At 36.1% G+C, this 26,939-nt stretch overlaps 1 protein-coding gene across 1 annotated transcript in view; it reads left to right on the forward strand.

Annotated features, from left to right (window-relative positions):
* Positions 1 to 12,906, forward strand: part of LOC108367226 (uncharacterized) — a gene marked incomplete at its 5' end in the record, with an annotated part of 31,512 nt that extends 18,606 nt beyond the window's left edge. Inside the window, 4 exons of the mRNA XM_017621820.1 lie at positions 7,319 to 7,716; positions 10,280 to 10,912; positions 12,412 to 12,543; positions 12,776 to 12,906. Coding sequence (XP_017477309.1) covers positions 7,319 to 7,716; positions 10,280 to 10,912; positions 12,412 to 12,543; positions 12,776 to 12,906 — 1,294 coding nt within the window. The remainder of the gene's footprint in view (positions 1 to 7,318; positions 7,717 to 10,279; positions 10,913 to 12,411; positions 12,544 to 12,775) is intronic.
* Positions 12,907 to 26,939: the final 14,033 nt, after the last annotated feature.

A 26,939-nucleotide genomic window follows, 5' to 3' on the forward strand; every position in this document is an offset into this window, starting at 1 on the left:
AACTGTATGGAAGGAATCGTTCATAACCCCCTTACATAAAAGCGGTAGCAGGTCTTCAGTGGAGAACTACCGGGGCATAGCTAAGCTCTCTGCCAATTCCTAAANCATACAGTCAACATGGATTTTGCAAGGGCAAATCAACTTCTACAAATTTACTTGAATTAACATCCTATATCTCAAAAGCATTTAGTGAGAGCAAAACTGTTGATGTTATATATACTGATTTCAGTAAAGCATTTGACAAAGTGTGCCACTCGTTGCTCATCTATAAACTTGATCTTCTTGGTCTTCCACCTAATTTTCTACGTTGGATCTCTTCATACCTCTATGATAGATCACAAAGGGTATTGTTTAAAAATACTATCTCTGACGTCATTGATGTTACTTCAGGAGTCCCTCAGGGTAGCCACATGGGCCCGATTCTGTTCTTGCATTTTATAAATGATATTTCTGCAGATATAAAATTCTCCAAAATTTTAATGTATGCAGATGATGTAAAACTTTATAAATCGTACGTTTCAATTGAAGAAAGGTCTTTGCTACAATCAGACTTAAACAGCATGGCTTACTGGTGTAAAGTAAATCTTATGCCTCTAAATCTTAAGAAATGTAAAGTAATGTGCTTCTCGCGAAGAGCTGTTCTGCCAGTTTCTTATATAATAGGTAACCATAACCTGGAACAGGTATACAATTTTGTGGACCTTGGTATCACAATGGATCCTAAGCTTAATTTTAATCTTCACATTAATGTGACAGTCAACAAGGCTAAAGGTGTACTTGCATTTGTGAAACGATGGTCAAAAGAATTTAGTGACCCTTATATCACTAAAACCCTGTTTACAACATTAGTTAGGCCGATTCTGGAATACGGCTCGGTGGTTTGGAATCCAAGGTATCAAATTTACTCAGACAAGATAGAATCAATTCAAAAACAATTCCTACTTTTTGCTTTAAGAAATTTCCGATGGGATTCTCAATATAGTCTTCCACCTTATACGAGTCGCTTAAAACTTATTAACCTTCCTACACTTGCCAGTCGCAGGGAAATGCTTGGTATAATTTTTATGGTTAAATTACTGACAGGCTCAATTTCAAGTCCGTCTCTTCTGGCTGATGTAAGCTTTAATGTTCCCTCACGCGTATCAAGACACTTTTGTCCCATATTTCTGAAAGCTTGTAAAACCAATTTTGAATTGCACGACCCACTCCGTTGCTTATGCCAGGATTTTAACTCTCATTCCAGCACGTTTGATATATCAGATCCGCTTTTCAGCATTAAGAAAGCGATACTCTCCTCTCTCAATAAGTGAATTATTGACATAAATACATAAAATCAGCTGATGAATTTAGTTCTGTAGCTGAACAGTTTTAGATCTCGACACTTAACAAACTCCTGCCTATCGTGACTCGGCGCAAAAATTTAAAATATTGGTTCCGTACGTCATGCGGACTGCGCCCCCCGTGCGGATGGGCGGGAATGGAGGGTAAAAGCCGTTGGGATATTATTATTATATCTAACGTATTTACGGTCCGATTTGTCTGCTTTTTAAGATATATACTGGCTATATAAGTAGAATGGTGTGTGCGTAAAATGGTCTTCCTAGATGGCGACAAGGGGTAGATATTTCGAAAAACCTTATTTATGGTCCGATTTGGTTCGAATTTGGAATATGTAGTTGAAACATAATAAGTCATAGATTTCCAACAAATTCACCCTGACGCTACGTCACGTGACGTTTCACACTTGCGGTTGTAAAATAAAATTGAAACAAGTTGCATTAAATCAAAAAACTCTAAAAACAACTAGAATTGCTCCAAATCATAATAAAATAAGTTTCGTGAAAATAGCCATCCACAATTCGCAGAGTTTTGCCATTTTGTAAGAAAAGAAAAAATCTACTTCCAGTTTTTGTCAGGTAACGACACTCTCTCTAAATGCTTATATTTCAGGACCAAGCAGTTCGATTGTTTTCATTTTTCGGTTAAATATAGAGCTAATTATGTGCTATACAATGGCTCAAAAAAAGTTAAAGAAAACAAATGGAATTCCTTGTTTTTATCACATTGCAACGTACGACTGTCACGTATGCGACGTATGGAAATACCCAAATGCAATAGAATCCATCGCTTCCTTTAAAATATGTAAAATCAAAATTTATTACTATAAATAAGCACTTCATGGGTGTTTTTTGATTCCTTTCCACTTTGTTTTCCTTCATTCAGCTATCTTCGAAAAACAACTGACAGCTGGCAATGCTGCACATGTTTCCGCAAGGGTTGCAGCCAGTGTTGCCGTTTTGTTCCACATACTTCAAAACTGATACGTGCTTCTTTATTTTTTCGCTCATTTCGCGACATACTTAAATTTATCGCGTAGTACAAATTTTAATACATGACATGGCAGGGATGAAAAATGGAAATTTCTGATTTTAATATCATAAAATAGACAGATTCTACCTAGTAGTTTTTTTACTCATTTTATTTAAAATATGAATACAAAAGATGGAAGTACTTTAAACTTTATTTATTTTTTGCAAACTGATCTTATATCTACAGATTATAGTCTAGTGGGCAAATATTGGCGAAAAAGACAAAAAACGGTCTTTGCAAAGCTTTAATTTTTTATCCTGCCCTTTAATAGGTGCAGCAAGTCTATAGAAAATAATCGGAATTGCCGTAAGTAACGTCGAAAGCATTTTAAATATGTTTCCAGAAATCAAAAAGAAAAAAAAAGGCTATTGTCTAAAGTACAGAAAGTATGAAATTTGAGGAAATCCCAGACACAGGACTGTATGGGCGAAAAAAATTAATAGATAATTTAAAAGTGTTATCATATGCGGGGAACTTTGGCTTTTATGGTTTCAATATATTAAAAAATGCATTCCACCAATTCCAAAGCTAGAGCGTTTGTAGATTTCACACCATCATTCAATATGGGAGTAGGTCGGTCTAGGGCGCAGTGACGTTTAAAAAAATATAACAAGAATTACGAATTTGAGGATAGCTAAGTAAAGTATTAGTTTTCGTACTGGCTATTCTAAATGCAGTGTAAATTTTTTAAGGTAAATACATATGTATATTACCGCGGATCAAAAGATGATTGTACCTAAAATCTAGCAATTGTACCTAATGTACCTTTAAGTCATCAAACGTCGGAATAAGGTACAATTGTACCTACGTTTTCATCCCTGATATGCAGTGGCAGCTTTAAAAATTTGATCGAAAATATTTAAACGTTTTGGGATCAAATAAGCTTAAAGAAAAATGCTTCAAATGAACTATGTGTAAAGAGTCGACTTCATTAATTTTTAATTTTCTTTATTTGCCTTATAAATAGCTCTGCAGCTGCAGAGCGTATATTTTCAGATTTAAGATTGATCCAATATGAAAAGAGAAATAGAATTTAATTACAAACTGTTGAGAATATGATGTGGCGTATTCACAGTAAATATAAAGTCGACACTGAAGGTAGTCTCAGCTTTTCGACATAATTTCCAACGCTTTTAACGTGGAATATATCACATAATTTGATAAATAACGTAAGTGATCGACAGCTAATAGTTTGAAGTGTGTACATATATTTGAATTCAAATTTCTATAAAATCTATACATAATATTTTTGTTCGTCTCTATACAAGATTAAAAACACTAATCTCTTTTTTGATAGACAATATGTAAAATATTTTTTTTCATGTACATACATATGTATATATGTGTATGAATGTGAATTACGGTTATTGACAATAATAAAAAGCAAAGGTATGAAACCAAATAGTATTTTTAGTCTTTTCTAACTTGATACTTAAATAAAAAATTTGTGATACATTTGATCCATTTCTTGTTTCTTCTACGATACATTTTTTCGTGACGTCACGGCAACACTGGTTGCAGCATGTAGATTTTTCGTTTTCGATTTATCGTAGCTACGAATAACGTACAGTGAAACCCGCTTAAGTACCCCCGCGCTTAAGTACCTAAACCGCTTAAGTAACCAACATTTTTGGACAATGTGAATTTTTGAATGTAATTACCATTTCTCCTATAATTCTCCCCTTTTAAGTGCTCTTTTAAAATTCCTTAAAATATTTACATATTTTGAAATTCAGTGGCAGCGTTATACATCCTCGGCAAAAAGAATTATAAAAAACCAAGCGAAATAGCTATCACTTCTACCATTTTTCAAAAAATATAAATTATTGTTGCCTGTCCACAATAGTTTTTATATAAAAACGGCCTCGAGCTCAATAAAAATTGTTGAATAAAAAATCAACGGTAATTTTTAGCAACTTGAAACTTGCACATTATTACACTAAAATTGAATGTATACTCAAAAAACACTTCTGAGAAAAACCATTTTAAATTTTGGTGAATTTTTTTCTTTAAGTGTTCTATTGAATTTGAAGCTTAAGTTTATATGTTATTTATTAGGGAATGAACTGTATTTTAATTGAAAAATCTTAAATAATGCTATGGTCTTGCTTTTAAACTTCACTACTACTTCATTAAATGTTCATGTTTTATTCAAGGATTTACATATCTATGTAAGTTAACAAAAAGATGTAACTATATCAATATATATGTTCGCTAAAGTACCCACATCGAGGTACTTAAGCGGGTTCTTTTAAGTACCCAACCCGCCTAAGTACCTCAAAAAGCTGACATTTTTTGAGAGGTACTTAAACGGGCTTTACTGTATTACGAAAACTCGGGTTCTATAATAAGGGGGTATGAATTACACTTTTATATAAGATCAATCAAAAAGTAATCAATGAAAATAATAGGTCAAAATATCTCACTGCCATTATTTCGCATATAGGAACATACATATGTGTGAAAAAATGTCGGAATAGCTATATTTCGATGTACTTCCCCTCCTTAATTGGAATTCTGTGTAATTTTGCTTTGAATTTATGTATATGGTTAAGGAATCTTTCATAAAAGGGATTTACTGTAATAATGTAGTTAATTAATAATTATTATATTACTTCAGTGTATTTTAAAAATATTATTTTTAAAAGTATATTGTTCTTAAAACACCTTAAAAGAAACTTAATTTTGTGGCACTTTCGTCTTCTTTTCGGCACTACTTTTGAAGATCATTAGGCACATTTTGAAATTTTTTAATTCCATCTTCGCCCTAGAGTGTTAGAGATCGCGCAATGCGCTGTAATAACCTTTAGTCCTGCTAATACCTCGGGACTTATTGGCTTTCGTTTAAGAGAAAACGAACATCGTTGTTCCTGTGTTTTAACAGAAAACAAAAAAAGACTGTATTCCTCCCATGAAAGAGCTCCTCATAAAAATCATATGCCGTTCGGAGGCGGAGTGAAATTTGTGTTACAACATCAATACGCACACCACAAATTGGAGGCGAAACTCGGCTAAACCTTTAACTTCCCAAAAATTTTTTTCAAACTTTAGTTTGCGGGATCTGAAATGAGGGATTACACATGCGGGACTTGCGGGACTACAAAAAAAAATTAATTAGACGAATGCGAGTTGTGAACGTGCACGCCAAAATGTTCGTCGTGCATGGCTGTATTAAATATACATCATTATATATATTGTCGGCCGCTGTGGTGTAGTGCTAAGCAGTGTGCGCTTACACTCCGCAGCACCTGGGTTCAAACCCTGGTCAAAGCAACATCGCAAAAATATAGAAAAAAAAAAGTTCCAGTCCTCCGAGTGTATTTCTTCCATGAAAAACAGCTTCTCACTAAAAATACAATCGCCGTTCGGAGTCGGCGTAAAACTGTAGGTCCCTCCGCTTTGTGTGACAACATCAAGGCGCACACCACAAATCGGAGGAGAAGCTCGGCCAAACACTAACATATGTGTAAGCGCCAATCTATTATTATTATTATATTATTACTATATAACCCAGTAGATAATTTCAGGAGTTAGAAGCCCTTCCGAAAGGCCTTCCTGAGAGTCAAGAGGCCTTCCACTCAACATTCCTTTCTCCTTTCTTTTTTGTATGGACTGTCATCAATTAAAGGGCTTCTTCTTTCGCTACCCATAGAAGGCCTTCCAGAAGCGCTTTTATAGGATGTACTTCAGAAACCCCTTTCGGAGGAGTTCATTTAGTTTTGCAATGTGTTTTGTGGTTAGAAGCAAATCCTTACATGATGGGTCAAAACGGACTTTAGGTTCGTGTTCAGCAACCCCAAAAATATATAAAACACCTGGTCTGGTTTTATTAACCTTTCATCGATTTATTTTATGGTCCTCCGTAATTGATTAAAATTTGAAAACGTTCGCCTCCCTAACTAGCTTAAACTTTGTACACTAACCGTTTCTATCGATAAATAAGTGTGCCAGCGTAAAAATTTATTTTCTTTCTTGAGCTTCCTTTCAGATGATAAATTTTGAATACTCATAACACTGGTTCTATCAGAGGCATACATTCAGCTCTGATGTACTTTTCGAGAGTATGTCATATAGAATATATTACTTTAACGCCATTTTCAAATATCAAACGGTAAAAAAGTTACGCGGAATAACAGGAAAACTTTGTTAAATTTGAATAATCCAGCATCACTGATGTTTTAGCTAGCTTTCGGATTACTGCGAGAATGTGTTATTTCAGATCTCTTATTATGATATATGTTCTTCTGAAAAATAGCAATAGATGTAGCGATTTTTACCCTATACCTACGAAACTATGCGTAATCACCAAACTCAAAAGTTCCTGACTGTGCAATAAACTAAGGTCGAATTTATAAGATGAAACTTTAAAGACTTTATTATTCCTTCGGAAATATTATCAAAAAAGTCAACCTAATTAAAAGTAAATACGAAGATTTTCGAAATCAAATCGTCTTTTTTACAAATCAATTTTGAATATAATTGGTTAGAGGAAATAAATTTAATTTTTTTAAGTCCCGGAAATCCGGCGGATCTGCGGGATTGATGACCTCGATCCCGCAAGCTTGTGCGATTGATTCCCAATTACAACGTTTAGTTTTGTCTGATTTGAGTAATCTTACTTTAAATTGGTTTTGAAAGCACAGAAATGCTTGTAGAGCTGTTCTCGTAGGGTAATACATACACATATACACATTTACATCTAACAAAGATTATTTCGGTGGAGTGCAATAGGGAAGGGGAAATAGCGCCCACCAATAACAGGCAATAAAGCCCGCGGGCTTTATTTCTCTAAGAAAAGGAAATAACGCCCGCTTGATTTATTTCATAAAAAAGGAAATAAAGCCCGTGAGTAGTATTTTTTCTGGCTTTATTTTACTGAAACATTCCAGTTATGTATACAGGCATACACTCTACCGAATACTTCATGTTATTTATTTTACTCTTCCAGGTTCAACCGACTCTATAGCCAACCAAAACTGGTGCGACAAAATTCTGCGTTCAACTACAAAAACAATTACCAGGCCAACAATCGGCTCAGCAGGTTTCATTCCATTCAAATGAAAACCATTGCCCAAACAACGCAATTTAGAACAGAACCACCGAACAACGTAAACGTTAACAATCAGGAAAAGCAACTTAATATTTTTAAACAACCAATGGTGCCCCCCATTTGTACAAATGCCAGCAGACCTTCCTCACCAGCGTACACCAAAAGCAGTAGATATAACGATTCCGTGTATACATCCGATTCGGACTATGAAGCTCATCTGTTGGACTTCCCCTTGTTGGGAGATGACTTTTTCCTGTTTTTAGCGCGTATGGAGTTGAGGTGTAAATTCAAAAAATGTAAGTAGTCATAGATATGTACATTAGACTGGATCACCAAAAACAAGTTGCGGTTTTCCGCCGGGATTAGGAAAGTTTTTATATTTTAAGACGTACACCAAAATATTTCGGAAAAATGTTAAATTTACGTGAGCTTTACCGATTTGAAAATACGTCCAAAAATGGAGTTTTTTATGAATAAAAGTTGTTTCTAAAAGGATTTTTATCAAAAATCCCCTCAGATGAATAACAGTTTAAGCTTTAAATATCTATATAAAAATATTCAAAATTTGTTCAACGGAATCATTATAATGAGATTTTTGATACTGATTCTTTAACTTCTTTCAAAGATTTGTTTAAGAAAAACTTGAATAACTGGGCCAAAACCATAGCGATATAGACTTGTAAGGTATCAGTGGAAAGGTATTTTCTCACCCTATTTCTTTGCACAAAAACTCATTCACGTCCCAATTTTTTTTTTATCAAATACCAAAACATCTTAATTTAACATGGAATTAGGCTCGTTTGTTTTACCTTCTTCTTTCATGCTTTGAATGGGCGTAAGAAATAAAAATTGTGACAAATTCCTTTCCAATGATACCTCAAAACTCTCAATCGGTAAAGCTTAGGCTAAGTTATTCAAGTTTTTCTTAAACCAGTCTTCGAAAAAAGGTCAAAAACAGCATTAAAAATCACATTATTATGATTCCGTTGTAATTTTTTTTAAATAATATTTGTGCAAATTTTTTAAGGTTGAACTCTTTTATCATCTGAGGCGATCTTTTGCAAAAAATACTTAACACATTGACACCTAATACTTCTTAGGGTGCCACGTCGTACGAAAGCGTACGACGGGGGTTGTTTCGCATTAGACATTGTCGNCACATTGACACCTAATACTTCTTAGGGTGCCACGTCGTACGAAAGCGTACTTTTGCTTTTTTGTGTGACACTACAATGATTTTTTATCTTTTCTTAGTAGGCTGATCTTTGCTCTAATATTTGGTCCAGCTTCCATAGCGCTATGTTGATTTGAGCTTTTATGATAAAAATTCTGAGGTGCCAATTCTGAGGTTTCCAAAAAATGATAATTTATTGAAATTCATTCGGTATTTGGGAAAAAACAATGTAAAAGATACAAAAATAAGTAATACTTATAATAAATGATAATTTAAATTAAAGTACAAAAGCTATTAAAACTTCATTGTTAAGTCTTTGTTTTAGTATTCAAGTGAAATTATTACATTTTTTCAACGTCCAGCAACGTCCAGGAATCCTACAGCAACAACCGTAGCTGACTCAAGCGATATAAATTTATCTCCGAATTCTATAGCAACAACCGCAGCTGACTCAAGCGATATATATTTATCTCCGACCGGGGATTTACGTATTTGTAACCTCTCTAATTTGCCTAAATCGATGTATACTTTATATTACCAAAATGTCAGTGGCATGCGCACTAAGTCATCTCAATTTTATTGTAATATTATTTCGCATGAGTATGATATTATAGCTTTAACTGAAACTTGGCTGAACGAAAATTTTTCATCAAGTGAGTTTTTTGATAGTTATTACCATGTATTTCGTATTGATCGTTGCCCGAACGCGACTGATCTCGAGAGGGGGGGTGGTGTACTCCTTGCTGTTAGGGCAGATTTATGTAGTAAACTCATTGCTATTAACTATTATAATGGTGATATAGAAAAAATTTGTGTAAGCGTAAAGTTCGCTGATAATAAAACAATAATTTTTCTGTTATCCTATATTCCGCCAAGCAGTGACATCACCACCTATCAAAAACATATGGATAATTTGTCATCGATCATTAATAATGATAATATATCTGATGAGATAATTTACTTAGGAGATTTTTACCTAAGTAATATCTCTTGGTTAAATAATTGTAATGCTCTGCCAATTAATCTTAAAACCGATATTGATATGTTGGTTGTAAGCACCCTGTTCTCGCATGGTCTTAAACAAAGTAACCTTAATTCTAATAGTAATGGCAGATTCCTCGACCTTGTTTTCGGATCTGCCGACCTCAGATTATCGTGCTTGGAATGTATGTATCCAATTTTGCAAAATTGCTTTCATCACAATGCTCTAACTGTTAACTTTGAATATTATAATTTCAATAAAAAGCCCGCTGAATGTTCCGTTGAATATAATTATCTCAAGGCTGACAATATAGCCATGAATGACCTTCTTTTATCTACTGACTGGGCATTCCTGAACTCTATTGGTGGCCCAGATGCTTCTTACGCAGCCTTACGTCAGAAATTTTCACAAGTAATTTCGAGCTTCGTACCCCTAAAACGTTTGGCTCCGACCACTAGACCACCGTGGTTTAATGCGAAACTGAGTAATCTCAAGAATACCAAAAATAAAGCCTTCAAAAAATATCAAAAGAGCAATGAGGAAGCAGATCGAATTACTTATATCAGACTTAAGAAAAAATTTGATTATCTCAATAAATTCCTTTACAGGCATTATATGCTCAAACTCGAGTCTAAATTGAAATCAAACCCATCTAGCTTCTGGTCTGTAATAAATTCCAAAAGAAACACTACTGGCTTTCCAGCGAGTATGGAATATGATGGTGAAGTGTCTAATAGCACACAGGGCTCCTGTAACCTGTTTGCTAAACTATTTCAAAAGGTGTACACGAAGTTTGCTTCTTCACAAAGCTCCGCATTTCATTACGCATCTATGCCACCAATTTCATGCTTCGCTATTACCGGCGATGATGTCCTTATGTCGATCTCAAAGTTGACAAACAGTACAAAAACTGATATAGAGGGGCTTTGTCCGATGTTTTTCAAAATATGCTCGAATGCTGTGTCAGAACCGTTGTCAATTCTCTTTCAAGAATGTGTGAACTGTGGAACTTTCTTAGATCCATGGAAACTGTGCTCAATCAACCCCATATATAAATCTGGTGACCGCATTGATGTTAACAACTATAGACCAATAGTTAAACAGGGAACTGTAGCAAAGCTTTTCGATGACATTATTCAACGAAAACTGTTCGATCACTTAGGTAAGGCTATTGTTGAGTGCCAGCATGGTTTTTTTCCTGGGAGGTCCACGTCTACTAACTTAGCTTTGGTGACCAATAATATTGTCCATGCCTTTGAGACACATGCGCAGCTAGACGTCATTTACACAGACTTCTCGAAAGCATTTGACAAAGTCGATCACTCAATTCTTTTGCGTAAGTTGGAGATGTACGGAATTAATGGAAATCTGCTAAACTTTTTTTCTTCCTTCCTATCGAATAGGAAGCTCTTTGTGTCAATTGGAGATGTTAAGTCATCACTTTTTATCGATGCTTGGTCAGGAATTCCACAAGGAACACATTGCGGTCCCTTATTATTCCTTGTATTTATCAATGATTTGCCGCTTTATTTCAACTTTGCCAAATGCCTAATGTTTGCAGACGACGTAAAACTATTTTTAACAGTCCGTGATACTTCTGACTGTATCAATTTACAATCAGACCTTGATTCTTTTGCTGGATGGTGTACTGTCAATAATCTGTTTTTAAATACGAAAAAATGTTGCGTTGTTTCTTATTCGAAAAAGACAGCTACTACGTTTTTTAACTATAATTTAAATGCTGAATCTTTAAGTCGTGCATATGAGTTCAAAGACTTGGGTGTAATTTTTGACTCGAAACTTTCGTTCTCTTATCACATTGACTTTATTGTTTCGAAGTCATTTGCATTAATCGGCTTTATAAGGCGTAATTCTGGAGACTTTAAAGATCCAATGACGCTTAAAGCACTTTTTACTTCTTTGGTGAGAAGTCGCCTGGAATATTGCTCATTAATATGGAATCCATTTTATGAGGTGAATTCATATAAAATTGAGAGAGTTCAAAAAATTTTTAGTAAAATCGCTCTTCGTGTGCTTCATTGGCCGGATGGTCTCCCATCATATGAAAGTAGGCGTAAATTACTCGGCCTCCAAGCTTTATGCGATAGAAGAACATGTATTTCCCTTTTGTTTGTCTATAACATAATTAATTCCAATATCAATTGCTCGGATCTATCAAATCTATTTGCTTTTTATTTTCCACCGCGGGAACTGCGGCATAACAGGTTACTTATTGAGGTAACACATAGAACTAATTATGCACTGAACGAACCAGCGGCCAGAGCTATACAACTGGCAAATCGGTATAGTAGCGTTCTTAATTTTAATAATAGCTTAAGTAAATTTAAATTAGAACTATTTTCTATCTTTAATTAGTCTGTACAAAAGCTTGTTCTTTTTAGACCGAATAAGTAAATAAATAAATAAATATTAATTTTTAATAGTGCGTATATTTCGGATACCAATCAATGCACAAATGAGGAGTGTTAGGACATTGCGGACAGTACGTAGCTGTCCTTTTAATATGATTTCTATCTTCTTTTCAATTTGATGCCTTTTTTGATACTGCATAGCATAAAACGCAAGCACGTCGAACCGTTTTATTATTATCATCCACCCTTTTTGTGATAACATGTTTGGATTGCGATATAGGTTGCGGAGATGACATATCTAGTAGACCCTTAGCAACATTTTCACGGAATGATCGGATATGTTTATTTTTATTGGTAGCTTCTTTATAAACAATGTAGGCATTTACTACGGAAAGTCCAAGAGTTCAACTCCCAATTTTCTATACCATTTTAAACGATTTTCCCTTATTATACTCAACCACAGCCAACGGATTTTCTGTGGCTCGTCTTGCATATCTCGATCGTCGACTAGTTGATAGCTCATTAGGATTAATATGTTCGTTCGAAGTGGATACCATGACTGTGGCGTGCTTCGTAGAAAGCATTCTGACATCACGTTTGTCTTTCCACTGCAGCACCACTATACCATTGGCATCTTGTCTAGCCACTACTTGTCTAGCCACTACTTCGCCTTTCTTTATAGGAACACCCATAACTTCTTTTGGGAAATATTTCTTGTTGGCACGGAGTGTACCGACAACATGTTTTTTTTAGCATTGAACGAGCCAATTCATAGCTAGTTTAAAAGTTGTCTATAAGCAACGTTCGACCTTCTCCTTTCAATTTAGCGCTTAGATCTTCGCAAACGTTTTTCGCCAAACCGACTTCCTTCAATCCAGTTGATGACTTGCCAGAATATAGTTTTACTGACCAGGTAAATCCTTCGGCAGAGCTGAGTTTAAAAAGCTTTATACCTTAAGGATGAGCCTTGTTTGGTATATATTGTCGGAAACTTAGTCTACCTCGCCATGGAATAAGGGTCTCATCAGCTACTATATTTTCACCTGGTACGTAAACTCTTTGATATCGCATTTGGAGCATATCCATAGCGGTTATATTTTACCAAGTCGATCGCCTGGTAAAATTGATTTGTTGTCTGAGAAGTGCATGAAACTAAACAATAACTGAAAACGATTTCGCGACATTGTTTTTCCCGAAATGGCAAAGTTGTACAGCAAATCTTTGGACCAATAGTCTTTTATAGATCCGACTCTTACCAAACCCATCCACATCAGAAGGCCGAGGAACTTCTTCATTTCAAAGTTTGTTGTTGGCACCCAATTTTATTTATTTTTTTTCGAGAAGATCTGGTAACAGTGTGTTGATTAAAATATTCTTGCACCTATTTATTAGTTTCCGTTACAATTAAATCAAAAACTTCGTTGTCAACGAATAGGATAAATGCGTCTAAACAAGAAACATCTTTTGAAATACATTGTTGCAAGCCTGATCGCCTAGTGAATGTGAAAGACTTCTAGCGCGAAGAAAATGCAGTCCAAATGTCGTTGGTTGCAGAATAATCTACTGCGTTTGATAAGCTCGTTGCTGCGGGTTCGTCCTCATCTATATCCCAATCGTCGTCAGTATCGTAAATACCAATATTATGAGCCGAGTCAGTGTCCCAATCACCTGGCATCCTGTCCTCATCAACCAACGAGCCATCGCAAGAAAAATCATCATCACTTGTTTCCAAGACTTCAAGTATTTCACGTTCCCTAAGGTTTCGTTTCGCCATTTTTTGCTTTTACAAATAAATCTGCAAAATTAAAATTAAAATAAACAAAATTAAAAATAAAAACGAAGTAAACAAAAAAAATATATCAAAGTAAAACCAATGAACACAAAGTAAATAATAAAATAGCAAAAAAATCGCGTCGCACATTTTCGTAGACAGCGATTTTACCGATTCCACTTCCGTCGTACAGTGTCATGCCATACAAAAACGTACTACACATAAAAACGTTATAAAATCCAAAGTAAACCACAAAATATTTCGGGAATGGCTTAGAAATCAATATATGCTAATTTCACATAATATTATATCAAAAAATTTGCTTGGCACCCGGTGAAGGCTTTCCTCAAATCCGCTTGGCACTCAATGCGTTAAAAAACTGTTATTATGCACAAAAAACTCACTTTTTGGAGGTATATTCAAATCGGTATAGCTCACGTAACTCTTAATATTTTTCCGAAATATTTTGGTGCAAGTCTGAAAATATAATAGATTTTATAATTCCGGAACTCTGATCCCTTATAGTAGGGATGTACAGCAGAGGTGCACGCAGTCGACGTCGCGGGCAAACTGCGAGCCCGCAAGTGTGCTGGGCGAGNAGCTGTACGGAGATGGCATCGTATACATATTAACCACTACACACTTATTTTCAAGTAAAAGTGCGTGTATGGATGTGTACTTTTGCGACAACTGAGCTAGTGTGGCATCAGGCCACCAGAAAAAGCCAATTTTTCCAAAACAAAAGCGCCAAGTTTTTATTATCATGTTTAATAATTTTTTTGATTCAATATAAAGTGTATATACATATCCATTTCCTCACGCTTTTATTAATAAATTAATTTTAATACATTTATAACAACGCAAAACATATTTAATTTACCTATTCCATCTTAATTCAGAATATTAGTGTATACATACATACATAAATATGTACCTATACATTCGGTGTGCTTAAATTAAAAAAGCATCACTAAATACCGCACCAAGCATTGAATTCCAATTTTTTTGGCTTTTTGGTTTCCCAAAAGCACTAAATTTATTGCAAAACGCACGACCTCGGCAACAGTGAGCTGAGCACATCAATGCTCAAACAGTGATGCCAGACCAAGTATTAAGTAAAAACGCTATGTATATTTTTCTTATAAAGCAAAAGTTCTAATTGGCGAGGGATTGATTTTTTGTTCTTACATAGAACACTGATAAGATTCACAAACTTATCTTAGGACTTAATTAATATAATCAACATTATTTGTAGACGAATATATTTTTTTATGAGACTTTATACGAATATTATCTTGCTAGCATCGCAACTGCCTCTTTTACGTTTATTTTCCACGAGTTCTTCAACGACTCGGCGCCAGTGAGTCTTTCGCAATAGTATGTTGCGAATGGTTCATTATACTATAGCCAGTCTTCCGACATAAGCTACTATTCTATACGAACACAGATATGTATACTTCCTAATAGGCTTGTAAAATGCCCAATACCCAAATCCCTCGCATGAGTTATTATCGGTAAAAAATTGGTTACGCTCAAATCTGGCATCGCTGCAGCAAGTACAGCGCCAGTGAAACAGTGTTGATATTTTAAGTACAATTGTACTTTTTTCAGTACATTTAATTTTAAAAAGTACAAAGTACAATTTGCCGATCTTAGGTACAACTTCAACATCAAAAATACTTTTTGTATCAAGCGCTCAAATCTCTTCTAGCACTTTGATTCTTAATCCGTTTACAATTAAGTAAATGGATATACCTATATTTCATGTTTGCTACAAAACGAAATTATGAATTGTAATTTTGAATGCAAACGTGATTGTGAACAGTAATATTAGTGATGTGCGTTATGGTGATTGCCATTTCGCCGGCGGGTGAAATATCCCTCATCGCTATTTATTTTAAAAAATCTTTGGAAATGCAATTTACCTTATGGCGATCCTGCAAAAATATAAGTAATTGACACACCTCACATCCTCACCGCATGAGTGTTCGACACCAACTGATGGTATGCAATTTTATAGTCGATTCAATTTTAGTATTATAAAGTGAAAGTGCAGCTTCAGAATTCCTGTTGATTTTTAATATTTTTTTGCATTTTCTTTATACAAATTGGATGTACAGAAATTTCAGTATGGAAGAAAAAGTGCAACACCTTCAACGAAAAAAGTTCTCAAAAATCCACGCGAATTGAATGTACTATCTCGATCATTTAAACATCTCGGACTCGGCCACCACTAAAAATGATTATTCAAATCTAAAGTATATATTAAATGATATTTAATATTTGCTTTGGAGATGAAATTTCGACAAATTTGTTTAAACAAAAATGTTAAGCGCATATGCAGAATGTGGAAGCGAAATTCTTCTGCTTGCGTTTCTATGTTTATATCATTTATCTGTTTAAGCACATACGATTAAATGTAAAAAAAATATTTTTAATTGTGGATCCGAAAGAAATAGTTGTCAGTTGCATTGAGTTACGCAAAAATAGTGCCGAAATCAATCAACTGTGCTGAAGGTACCGGCTGCTTCCGAAAGGGCCGAAAATGGCACAATGCAAACTCATTTTCCATCACTGTCACACATACAATCTTACTATTCCGTTGACTTCGTTTTCCCCTTCCGGTAACTTTTTGCTTCCGCGCTTGCCCAGCACCGTTGTGCAAAGCTTTACACGCGCAGTCACCCGCGACACATATGTGCTGATTTGGGCAACCCTACCTTATAGCATCTGTTATATAAATAGGTTTGCACCAAAAAAGTTACATACCATTTAATTAAGAGCAAAAGGCAGACTACGCCCATGGTGGAATTATACGAGGTGTTGTACGTAGTGACCGCTCATGTCGACGGCTCCCTTACAAAAGGTAGAAATATGGAAGCACGAGAGAAACGGGAACTCTTTTTCATATCAAATTTTGCATATAAATAGTTACAAACGGTATATTATGATAAGCTAAATTCGCGAAAGTAGTATATATTACGTAGTACTTATGCAATAAATGGTAATTTAGTTTATTAAACACAATGTCCTATAATTATAGTCAAACTTCCAAACCCAAAAAATTAGGGGTGACCCCGAGTCATCGAACAAAATGCCAACTAAAGATGTGGAGCTTGTATCGCAATGCAAGCTGCGACCGTTCTGAACTGAGATGCCAGACAAATGGTTTCTACAAATTGAGGCCACCTTTCAGTTGTACAAGACCACATCTTATGTCGGGAAATATAATCTGGTCCTCTCAGCAATTAGCAGCGATGCTTTAAAGGAAGCTGCGGATGTTTTAAAAACCGTACCAGCTCAAGACCGATATATTAACCTCAAAAGTCAACTACTGTCACGTTTTACTGATTCAGCCGACCCACATAGGGTATTTGGCTGATTTAGGCGGCCAAAATTATATTTATGAATATTTCAACTCGAAATGTTCAGAAAAGACATGTTTTGACATTTAGAATTGTAAATGTTTAAAATCAAGTAAAAGAAGGGGAGGACGTCCCATTATTCAACCAAAACAAAGAAAATAAAGTCACTTAACATTTGACATCGATAGACTCCATGTTGCCGTGGTCCGATTGTAGGAGCACGCATACTTACGTGTTCGTATCTAGGTTGGAAGATTAACAGAGTTGCCACCTATTAAAAAATTTAGTTCTATTAAGTTAAATGCATTGCTGCAATATGGGCATCGGAAATAGTTTTGAAAACGCTTTATTTTTAGCAACCTCCCAGGGTGGCCACCGGTTTAAAAAATCAGATTCCACTTTAATTTAGGGAATTAGATAATTCAAATATGTATCACAGTAAAAGTAAGGAAATGTAATAAAACTACATTTTTGTAATAATTACAGTAATATAACACATTTTATCGTTAAATGAATGTTGTAAGTATTAACTTGGAGTAAATTAGGGTACACAATTACTGAAACATCGGAGTTTTCGTATTTTAAACGTATTGCTTTTCCATGCCAAGATAATTAAGTGCACCGAGTTTGGTATAAATTTATACAAATTGACAGCATCGCGACAATTGTGCACCCTACGTCGAATTTGTCCAAAAGCAAGTCAGACGCATTCTAAGCTAACCTGTTGAAGGATTACATAGAGATCACACTACGTGATGCTGCACCAAATGTCGATAGTGAAACAACCGTACACCGCATTGTCACCAATGGTCCCCCAGTCCACGAGCACCCACGCAAACTCACTGGTGAGAAGTTAAACGCCGCAAAAGAAGATTTTAATCTGTTGCTGCATCATGGTGTCACAACACCTTCGAGCAATCAATGGACAAGTCGCATCCACATGATGCCCAAAGAGTCCGGTGGCTGGCGCACTGCAGGAGACTTTCGCTTAAAAATCAACATCAAAAAATTCCATATCGGTGGAAGTGAAGTAGTCTACTTAGGCTATTCTGTGAGCCAGCATTGTTACCAGCCTCCTGAGGAAAAAGTTATCCAAAGCCTCAAACAGTTGTTGACTCGCGCCGCTTCCTCGGCATTGTAAATTATTATAGGCGTATTTCGCCTCACGCAGCAGAAATTCAAGCTCCCCTCAGTGAGTGCCTGAAAACGGCGCCCATCTCGCTATAAATCCTTTGGAGAATACACAAAGCCAATGGTTTTGTAGAATTAATGTTTAAAATTTTTAATTTAATTTTCCGTTGTCAACGAATAAGAATAAAGTAAATGGCAAATAATTGTTCAGTGACTGCAAATCAGTTTTGGAATAGGGAATGAGGTAGTTTAGTACTTTTTTAAGGCGGTAAAATGTAGTTTTTTTCTAGAGGGAAACATCGATTTTGCTAAGGGAGTCAAGATGGCGGATTAGAGCGAGAACGCTGTCAATATCCAACACCTTGTATTACGCCTATATTTCTTTTTAGTTGTTTGCATATAATAATTAAAAATCATTCTTTACCAAAGGTCCAATTTCGAACTTCGAAGGCCCATATCTCGATTTGTGAGGCTAAATTGGAAAAAACGGAAAAATTACTTTCTTACTTATGAGTCAATCTCTTCAAAAAAACTTTTGGTTTGGTCCAAAACCCAGAAAAAGGTTAATTTTGCCGGATTGTGTTATTTTTCAACAACTTAACTCAAAAAAATGGCATCAATGTTGTTTGAGAAGCTCTCCTAATATACAATAAATAATAAGTAAATGGGTTTGAAACCTACTATTTTATTTAAAGCGAAAATTATTTCATGAGTATCAGGATATTTCATGAGCAGGGGTACTCATCCAGTAGATTAATTGGCTCAGTTGGCTCATAACAACATCACTGTGGTACACTTACAACGACGGTTGCCATTTCCAATTAATTTTTCGGACCAAAAAATGGAACAAATGGTAAAAAATTTACCAATTTTTATTACATCGAGAAATTGAGTGTAGTTTATTCTTCTTTATCAAGAAAATATGCCAATTCAGTTTTTATAACGATTTTTTTATATTGCATCCAAGGTGCATTACAATTGTATATTATTAAAAGTATATTATTTAAATTTTAAAATTATAATTTGTTTCTTAATTTGGTTTTTATTAATGCTAAATCAAAAAATTTGCGCTCAGCTGCTGCGAAACTGTAAGGCACACTAAAAATATTATGAACTAAATCACACAATTCTCTAAAGCCCGCTTTACCCAATCCATTTTTAATCAAACTTACTTGATCCCAAAAACGTTCTATATTGGTACAGCTTTTGAAGTTACCTTCACTCAGCCTCAATTCAATTATGTCTGCATCATTTACCAATGCAGGAAATTGGCCGAGTAGCGGCAAAATTGATACATCAGTATCAGAAAGAACTTCATGTGGTGTAATAATTTCAAGATGTTATATATCTTTTCGATTGAAATCGAATATTATTTTCATGTGCTAAATGCTATGATTAAAGTTTTGCTACCTTCACATATTTTTGCCTTCTTCGTCGACGATGACGATATTCTACATAGGGCGGAATATTCATCAATTAAATAGAAAAAATTGAAAACGCGAAACATAGGGCGGAATATTCATCAATTAAATAGAAAAAAGTGAAAACGCGAAACTATTGCATGAAGTGAAAAGGTGATAATAACCTAACCAAAGGCTTGTGAAATGGACCATTTTAAAAGGAATTGGACCAATGGACCAAACGAAAAGAAATGGTCCAAATTTGGTCCATCTGGACCAAAACGGCAACCGTGCTTACAACAAACACAGAATTCGTAGAAGCATAACAAGCGAAATGTTCACCGACAAAAATCGATCGACATTCAGTTGGCTTACAACAACATCACGGTGGCTCACTTTGGCTCAGTTAAATCAAACACAGCAAAACAAACGAAACGTGCGTTGAATCAGGAAAAACTAACGGGACAAAAATCGATCGACATTCATTCACTGCTGCCTCGAGATGGCTCGCATTTGCTCAGCTGTATACTTGTAGCATTAATTTGTGAGTTTGGGGTTGAGATGGACCAAACGAAAAGAAATGGTCCAAATTTGGTCCATCTGGACCAAAACGGCAACCGTGCTTACAACAAACACAGAATTCGTAGAAGCATAACAAGCGAAATGTTCACCGACAAAAATCGATCGACATTCAGTTGGCTTACAACAACATCACGGTGGCTCACTTTGGCTCAGTTAAATCAAACACAGCAAAACAAACGAAACGTGCGTTGAATCAGGAAAAACTAACGGGACAAAAATCGATCGACATTCATTCACTGCTGCCTCGAGATGGCTCGCATTTGCTCAGCTGTATACTTGTAGCATTAATTTGTGAGTTTGGGGTTGAGATATTTTTTGCATTTCCCAGAACGATGTTGTTGTAATTGATATTGACGTTGCTGTAATTTCGCTCAGTAACTTAAATTTGTTGAGCTCCTCTGCTTTAGCGTGTACATATCTCATGGATAACTAGATATGAAACTCTCATTTTTCTGAGAGCGCGCCCAGGAACTCGTTTTCGTACTTGGCAGCACTGCCAATCCCTGGGCAGATAAACAGCTGACACGCGAATTGGCGAGCTACCACTAGATGTGTGGAAAATGCATCACATTGAATTCAGTGGATTTCTTCTTCCCGCATTTTTTAATATTACTATAAAACAGTATTTGTAACTAAATGCAATTTTCCTGGCAATATAAACATGAAATACNCTTTATCAAGAAAATATGCCAATTCAGTTTTTATAACGATTTTTTTATATTGCATCCAAGGTGCATTACAATTGTATATTATTAAAAGTATATTATTTAAATTTTAAAATTATAATTTGTTTCTTAATTTGNCAGTGGCTCTACTGGAGAATGTTATAAAAAATACACACTTTGACAGCGCTGTCACGAGAAAAAGAGTTTCATATCTAGTTATCCATGACATATCTGACAAAGAAACTCAAAGCATATCGGAAAAAGGTAGATGACAAAAAATTAGGTCAACAAATGTATTTTGTGCCTGAAAGAAGTTCATACTATATACTAGTAGCAAAAATAAAAGAAACGCCTTATTTCGACCAATTTTGTCTATATTTCTTTTGTTTATGTAATATTTAAACTCTATTATATATAATTCTTCTGCTACGCTGTTGTCCGGGATGAACTCTAAAACTAACTCGCCGATTTGCTTAAAATTTGGTACATAGGCAGCTTATTACCTTGGTCATGTTATATGATACCTTTTTTTCGTGAAGTTCTCCGGAGACCGATATATTCGAAAAAATCGTATTTGCTTGAAATTTGCTACCTAGGTAGATTTTTGCCTAGATTAACACATATAAAACTTTTTTCCTGGAAGTGAACCAGGGACGATCTATTCGAAAAAATGTTATTTATGGTTTGATTTGATTGAAACTCGATAAGTGGGTAGTTTTTTGCATGGATTATTATATGTATAGAATACTTTTTTCCGGGAGTGGACTAGGGACCGATTTATTCGAAAAAATCGGATCTAAGGTGCGATTTGCTTCAAATTCGGCACGTAGATAGCTTATTGCCTAGATTGATATATATGGTACTTTTTTCTGATAGGTGGACCAGGGACCGATCTATTCGAAAAAAATCTTATTCATGGTCCGATTTGCTTAAAATTCGGTATGCGTAATGTAGATATACAAAGCATAGAATTGAATGATTGGTTTACAGATTCAAAGATGTTTTATGGCGCCGCACACTGGTCCCAAATCTAGAAATTATGGAAATAGGGTAAAAATTCAACGAACTGATCTGATCTTTTCTGTGGACAGCTTAAGCAATTATATTTTATTATTAGCTTTTTTGTAAAATATGGTCTACTTTTTACGAAACAAAAATATTAGTTTTTCTATATGTGGAGAAAAACACATTTTTAGAATTTTAAAGGGCACTTACCACGTATCCGAAATGCAGTTTATGGCACATCGCAGAGGGCCTTATTGTCCACAATTTCTCTATAGAAACCTATTACATAACCCTAACCCTAAAAAATACAGGGACTTTAAAAAATATAACTGCCATATTAGCATTAAAGGCATTATAGGGTTTATTCGAGTTAATTAGAGTTAATAACACATTAAACTATAAATTTAAACTAGCTTTGGATCTGAATCCGGTGGAGAGACCTTTTACTTTGTATACAAATATTTCTCGTGAAGATTTTGACATTTTTTTAACCGCATACGTTTCTTCCGTCTGACACATATGCATTTTAAAATACAGGCAGTTTATATACATGTACGAGTATATATCATAAAATACACTAACCCTGGGATTCAGTCTCATATCAAGTCACTAAATTTGAGATTAGTAATTAGTGACTATTTTTGTGACTTGAGATGATTTGGGTATTCAGTGGGAGGGAGTCACAAAAAGTTCACCAAAAATGTGTGGTGAAAACAAACACAGACAGTCAACTGATAGCGTTTATGTATGCCTTTTGCCCGCGCCACCCAAAGAGACGCAATGGCCGAATGGTCAAAGCATTAGGCTTATTTTTTATTAGTTAAATTTTTTGTGTGAATAATCTTTAGATTTAAATGTTTTAAAAACAAAAAAAAATTTATTTTTTTTCAATGGATTTGTATGATATTAAAGAATTTTGGTTTATTTCCTAATGAAATTGCTGTTGAACAAATTTCTTCGCTTCATTTTTGCGTTTTTTTTTTTAATGAAATGGAAAGAAATTATCTTTTCCTCCATATTTTTATTTTAGTGACCTGCTCTTAGCCAGCTGAACAAATTAGTGACTTATATTTGAGACTAGAGACGTGAGAAAGCGTACTGAATACCAAGTTATCTCAAAATCCAAGTTCATCACCAAAAGTCACTATTAGTGACTAGAGACCGCTTACTGAATGCCACGGTAAGTATAATATATTCCCTTCATATATGGCCTTCAAATAGTTACACACTATGAAAACATTTACCAATCGAGCCTTGGTTTCACAACTTCCTTGGAAAGGCGAGCAAATGCTTTTGTGTGCAAATACCAATTTTTCCTGAAGTTTTAGGAGTATGTTGAGAACTTCCAAAAGCTCTCCACCTACTCTTTGCCCCCAATTCTATGCACTTGACAAATAATCAACCTTGACTATTTGTCAAGTGCACAGAATTGGGGGGTTAGTTTATTTACCACTAATAATCGCTTAGAACATGCTAAAAGCATATTAAGGAAAATACACAATACGGTGGTTTTGAAGGCGTTGCAGGTAGGATTTGTTTGCTAACTACTAGCATTTTAACGAAAAGGAAAAACTAAACCTTTCCAGATTCTTCGAAAATCCCAAAGGTATATGCAAACATTGAACGACATTCTTACTGAATATTAAGTATCGCCACACTAGTCCCAAATCAAAAAATTATTAAATTAAGGCAAAAATTAAAATAATCGATCTGATTTTTTTTCTGTTTACTTTTATTATAAGAAATTTTGTAAATTATGACCTACTTTTTAAGAAAAAAATATTGTTTTTTCTTCATGGACACCTATTGCATAAGTCTGTGACCTAAACAGATACAGGCACTTAATACATATAACCGAGTTAATTACAACTAAGAATACAATAAACTATACATTTAGACTAGCTATGCAACTGGATCCGGTAGAGATTCATTTTCGATTTCACGAAGGTTGTAAGGAAATTGGTCTTCTTTGAGAATTTCCACTGCTTCTGGAAACAGGTTTTGACTTTTTAGTTTGCTAAATTTGGGTTTTATGTGCGTTATATAGAGATCTGAACCTATCATAAAGTTGTGCAGGATATCTTCGTTTGTTTGTACTCTGCCAATCTTTCGCAAATGTCGTTCCCTGACCGATCGAAAATCTTTATTTCGTACTTCAGCACAGTGTGACCACTTTATGAATAATTCTTCAAAACGTGAGGAATTTTGGGTGCACTTGAGTACTTTTTGAAGATTTTTATTTTGAGGAATTTTTGATTTTTTTCTTTGGATATATTTGCAGATAAGAAATGCATTCATATTTTACACAACGGAGTTGTTAAATCGCTGTGCAAATTTTTGCACAAAAAGCTTTCCGATGTGTTATAAAGAGCGAAATACACCACACAAGCGGCTTGCCCAACATTCTTAAAACCTACTTTTCCCATTTAGCAATACACCATGCAAACATGATATATAGATATANACCTACTTTTCCCATTTAGCAATACACCATGCAAACATGATATATAGATACATAGATTTGTTATACGATGTGCACTGCGACCTTAGGTCTATTGTGCCCTCAGAGTAGCCCTGGGTAGTAGCGTAATTTTGATGGCGCTAGCTCAACAGCGCCGGCGCCACCTGTGGTGTCAGCGCACTAACTCGGCGCAATAGCGCAGTGTATTGATTGGAACACCGTGCCATCTGAGTGTCACCACAGTACACCCATCGTCATACAGTGTCAAACACAATACAGGGGTGTCATGTCTATTATTTCTGAGCAACGCTTGTACTGCCAACCGAATTTATTTGCTAGAAATGTAATAAATGCCACGATATTCTTATTACTTTTGATTTAAAGGTTTAAATTTGCCAAGATACAAAATTTCTGGCGTTCTCACCACTCAAAAGCAAAAACAAAGTACGTGTAATTTTTCAAAGAGTTAAGGCGATTTATGTGTGTGCCTCGTGCGTTTCTTTATGTTAATGGCGCTAGCGCTTTTCATATATTGGTGTTGGCGCGGCAACTCCAGCTACGGTGTTGACGCAATTGCGCCGCGCAACGCAGTGTTACCAATGCCTACCTCAGAGCTCATCACAACACCTCGTCCAACCCTAGTGCTCTGATGAAACCAAGCAGTTTCGAGGGCTGGAGAGAGTGAATGTCTGAAGCCTCCGGACACAGCTTTCCCAGATATGTTTGCCTTCTTCTCAAGACCGCGGCACATTCTAAGAAGACATGCCGAGGGATTTCTGGTTCCCCGTCGCAGTAGCGGCAGGAATCGTCCTGAAGGGATGCATATGGGCCCGCAGCCTGCAGTGACCAGTTAGCAGTCCTGTAATAAATCTCAAATTAGTCTTGTTGAGTGTAATTAGTTCTCTGAATCTTCTTGGATTATAACATCCTACAAGTTATGTCGCCTGCCTTAGTCCGGACGTGTTATTCCTGTGTTTTCTGCTTAGGTTTCGTGTTCTTCTAGTCTTAACTCTTCCCTGATAGGGCGATGACCAACTGCAAGGAAGGGTTCTGGTCCTATGGGTCGGGTGGCTGCTGCTTCCCTAGCAAACCTTTCAGCCGCCCCGTTGCCCTGTACGCCTTTGTGGCCCTGAACCCACATCAGTTGTACTGTGTTGAGTTTCCCCAGGACGATTAGTCTCGTTACTCATTCCCTTACCAACCGTGAATTAATTTCACACGATAATACTGCTTTCAGTGCAGCCTGACTATGCTGAGGGCAGCCCGCTCGGACCATGCCACTGACCCATATGTAGCTATTGGCCTGACAATCATTGTGTACATCCATTGGAGGATGTAGGGGCTGCACCCCGACGATTTGCCGGCCTGTCTTCTGCACACCATTAAAGCTCGTGTGGCTTTAGTTACAGCTTTCTCAATGTGCTTATTGCATAACGTTTTGCTGTCGAAAATAACCTCTAAGTACTTTACTTCATTGCACATTTCTATCTCTAAAGCTCCTAATGTTATAGGGTGCATGCTTGAAAGGCTTCTTCTCCTGGTTGATGTTAAGACCCACCGTGCCACACCATCTTTTAGTTAGGATGAGTGCTCTTTGTACAATGTCGCAGAGAGTACTTTCAAATTTTCCTCTCGCTATAATTACGATGTCGTCCGCGTATCCTTGGCACAAAATGCCGTTGTTGGATAGTAGCTCAAGTAGTTCGTCTACTAATATGCTCCAAAGCAGAGTAGACTGTACGCCACCCTGTGGGCAGCCTTTTACCGCCATAAACTGTATGATATTATTGTCACTACGGTATCTGCCAGTCTTGTTCGCAGCCATGTGCCGATCCATCTTCGAATCGGCATGACTACGTTGCTCCTCTCTAGAGCTCGATCTACTGCCTCGCGTGAAGTGATATCAAAGGCTCCTTCAATGTCTAAAAACGCACAGAGTGCTCCACACCAGGGTTCTTATAGGGTTCAAACGAATCTATGGCCCATCGGTCCTCCGTAGTGGGTTTATAATATTCGTTGCTAGCCTCTGCTACCGGAGTCAATGCTCCTGGGAAGTGGGTGGTCAGAGGACCCTCTCTTCCTCACTTTTGGTGTAGCTGCCGTCTGGTAGTTTTATCGCCATGTGGCTTTCACCTGCACCTCTAGCTAGTGCTCTGTGCAATCTGGCCGCCTCCGGATTGGAGGTGATGCCTTCACAGAACATTCTAAAGCTGTTTCTCTTAACTTCGCGAATCTCGTTATTATAGATGGTTAGAGCTGGCAAGTAGTCGTCCCGATTCCCAGTACGATTTGCACGGTTAAAGAGTTTCCTGACCTCTTTCCGGTAACCTGAGAGGTTGTAGTTCCACCATGGGTTTCTATTTTGACCTTTTCGTTATTGCCTCATTTAAGATGCCGACCTTCGCCTCCAAACCCACCCTTCGCTTAGCCCTGTTATCTACGTTTGTGGTGGTTATGTTTGCCTGTAGTAGTCTGTGATAACTGTCCCAGTCGGTCTTCTTAGGATTCCTACTGGGCGTGCCTCTATTCATGGAGATCTCAAGGGAAAACTGTATGATCCTATGATCCGAGATCAAATTATCAGCCCACGTGTTCCCAAGCGTAACGTCCA

Source organism: Rhagoletis zephyria, unplaced genomic scaffold, assembly GCF_001687245.7.
Source record: "Rhagoletis zephyria isolate East Lansing unplaced genomic scaffold, Rhagoletis_zephyria_1.1 Rzeph_scaffold_02594, whole genome shotgun sequence".
Classification (NCBI taxonomy): Eukaryota; Metazoa; Arthropoda; class Insecta; order Diptera; family Tephritidae; genus Rhagoletis; species Rhagoletis zephyria.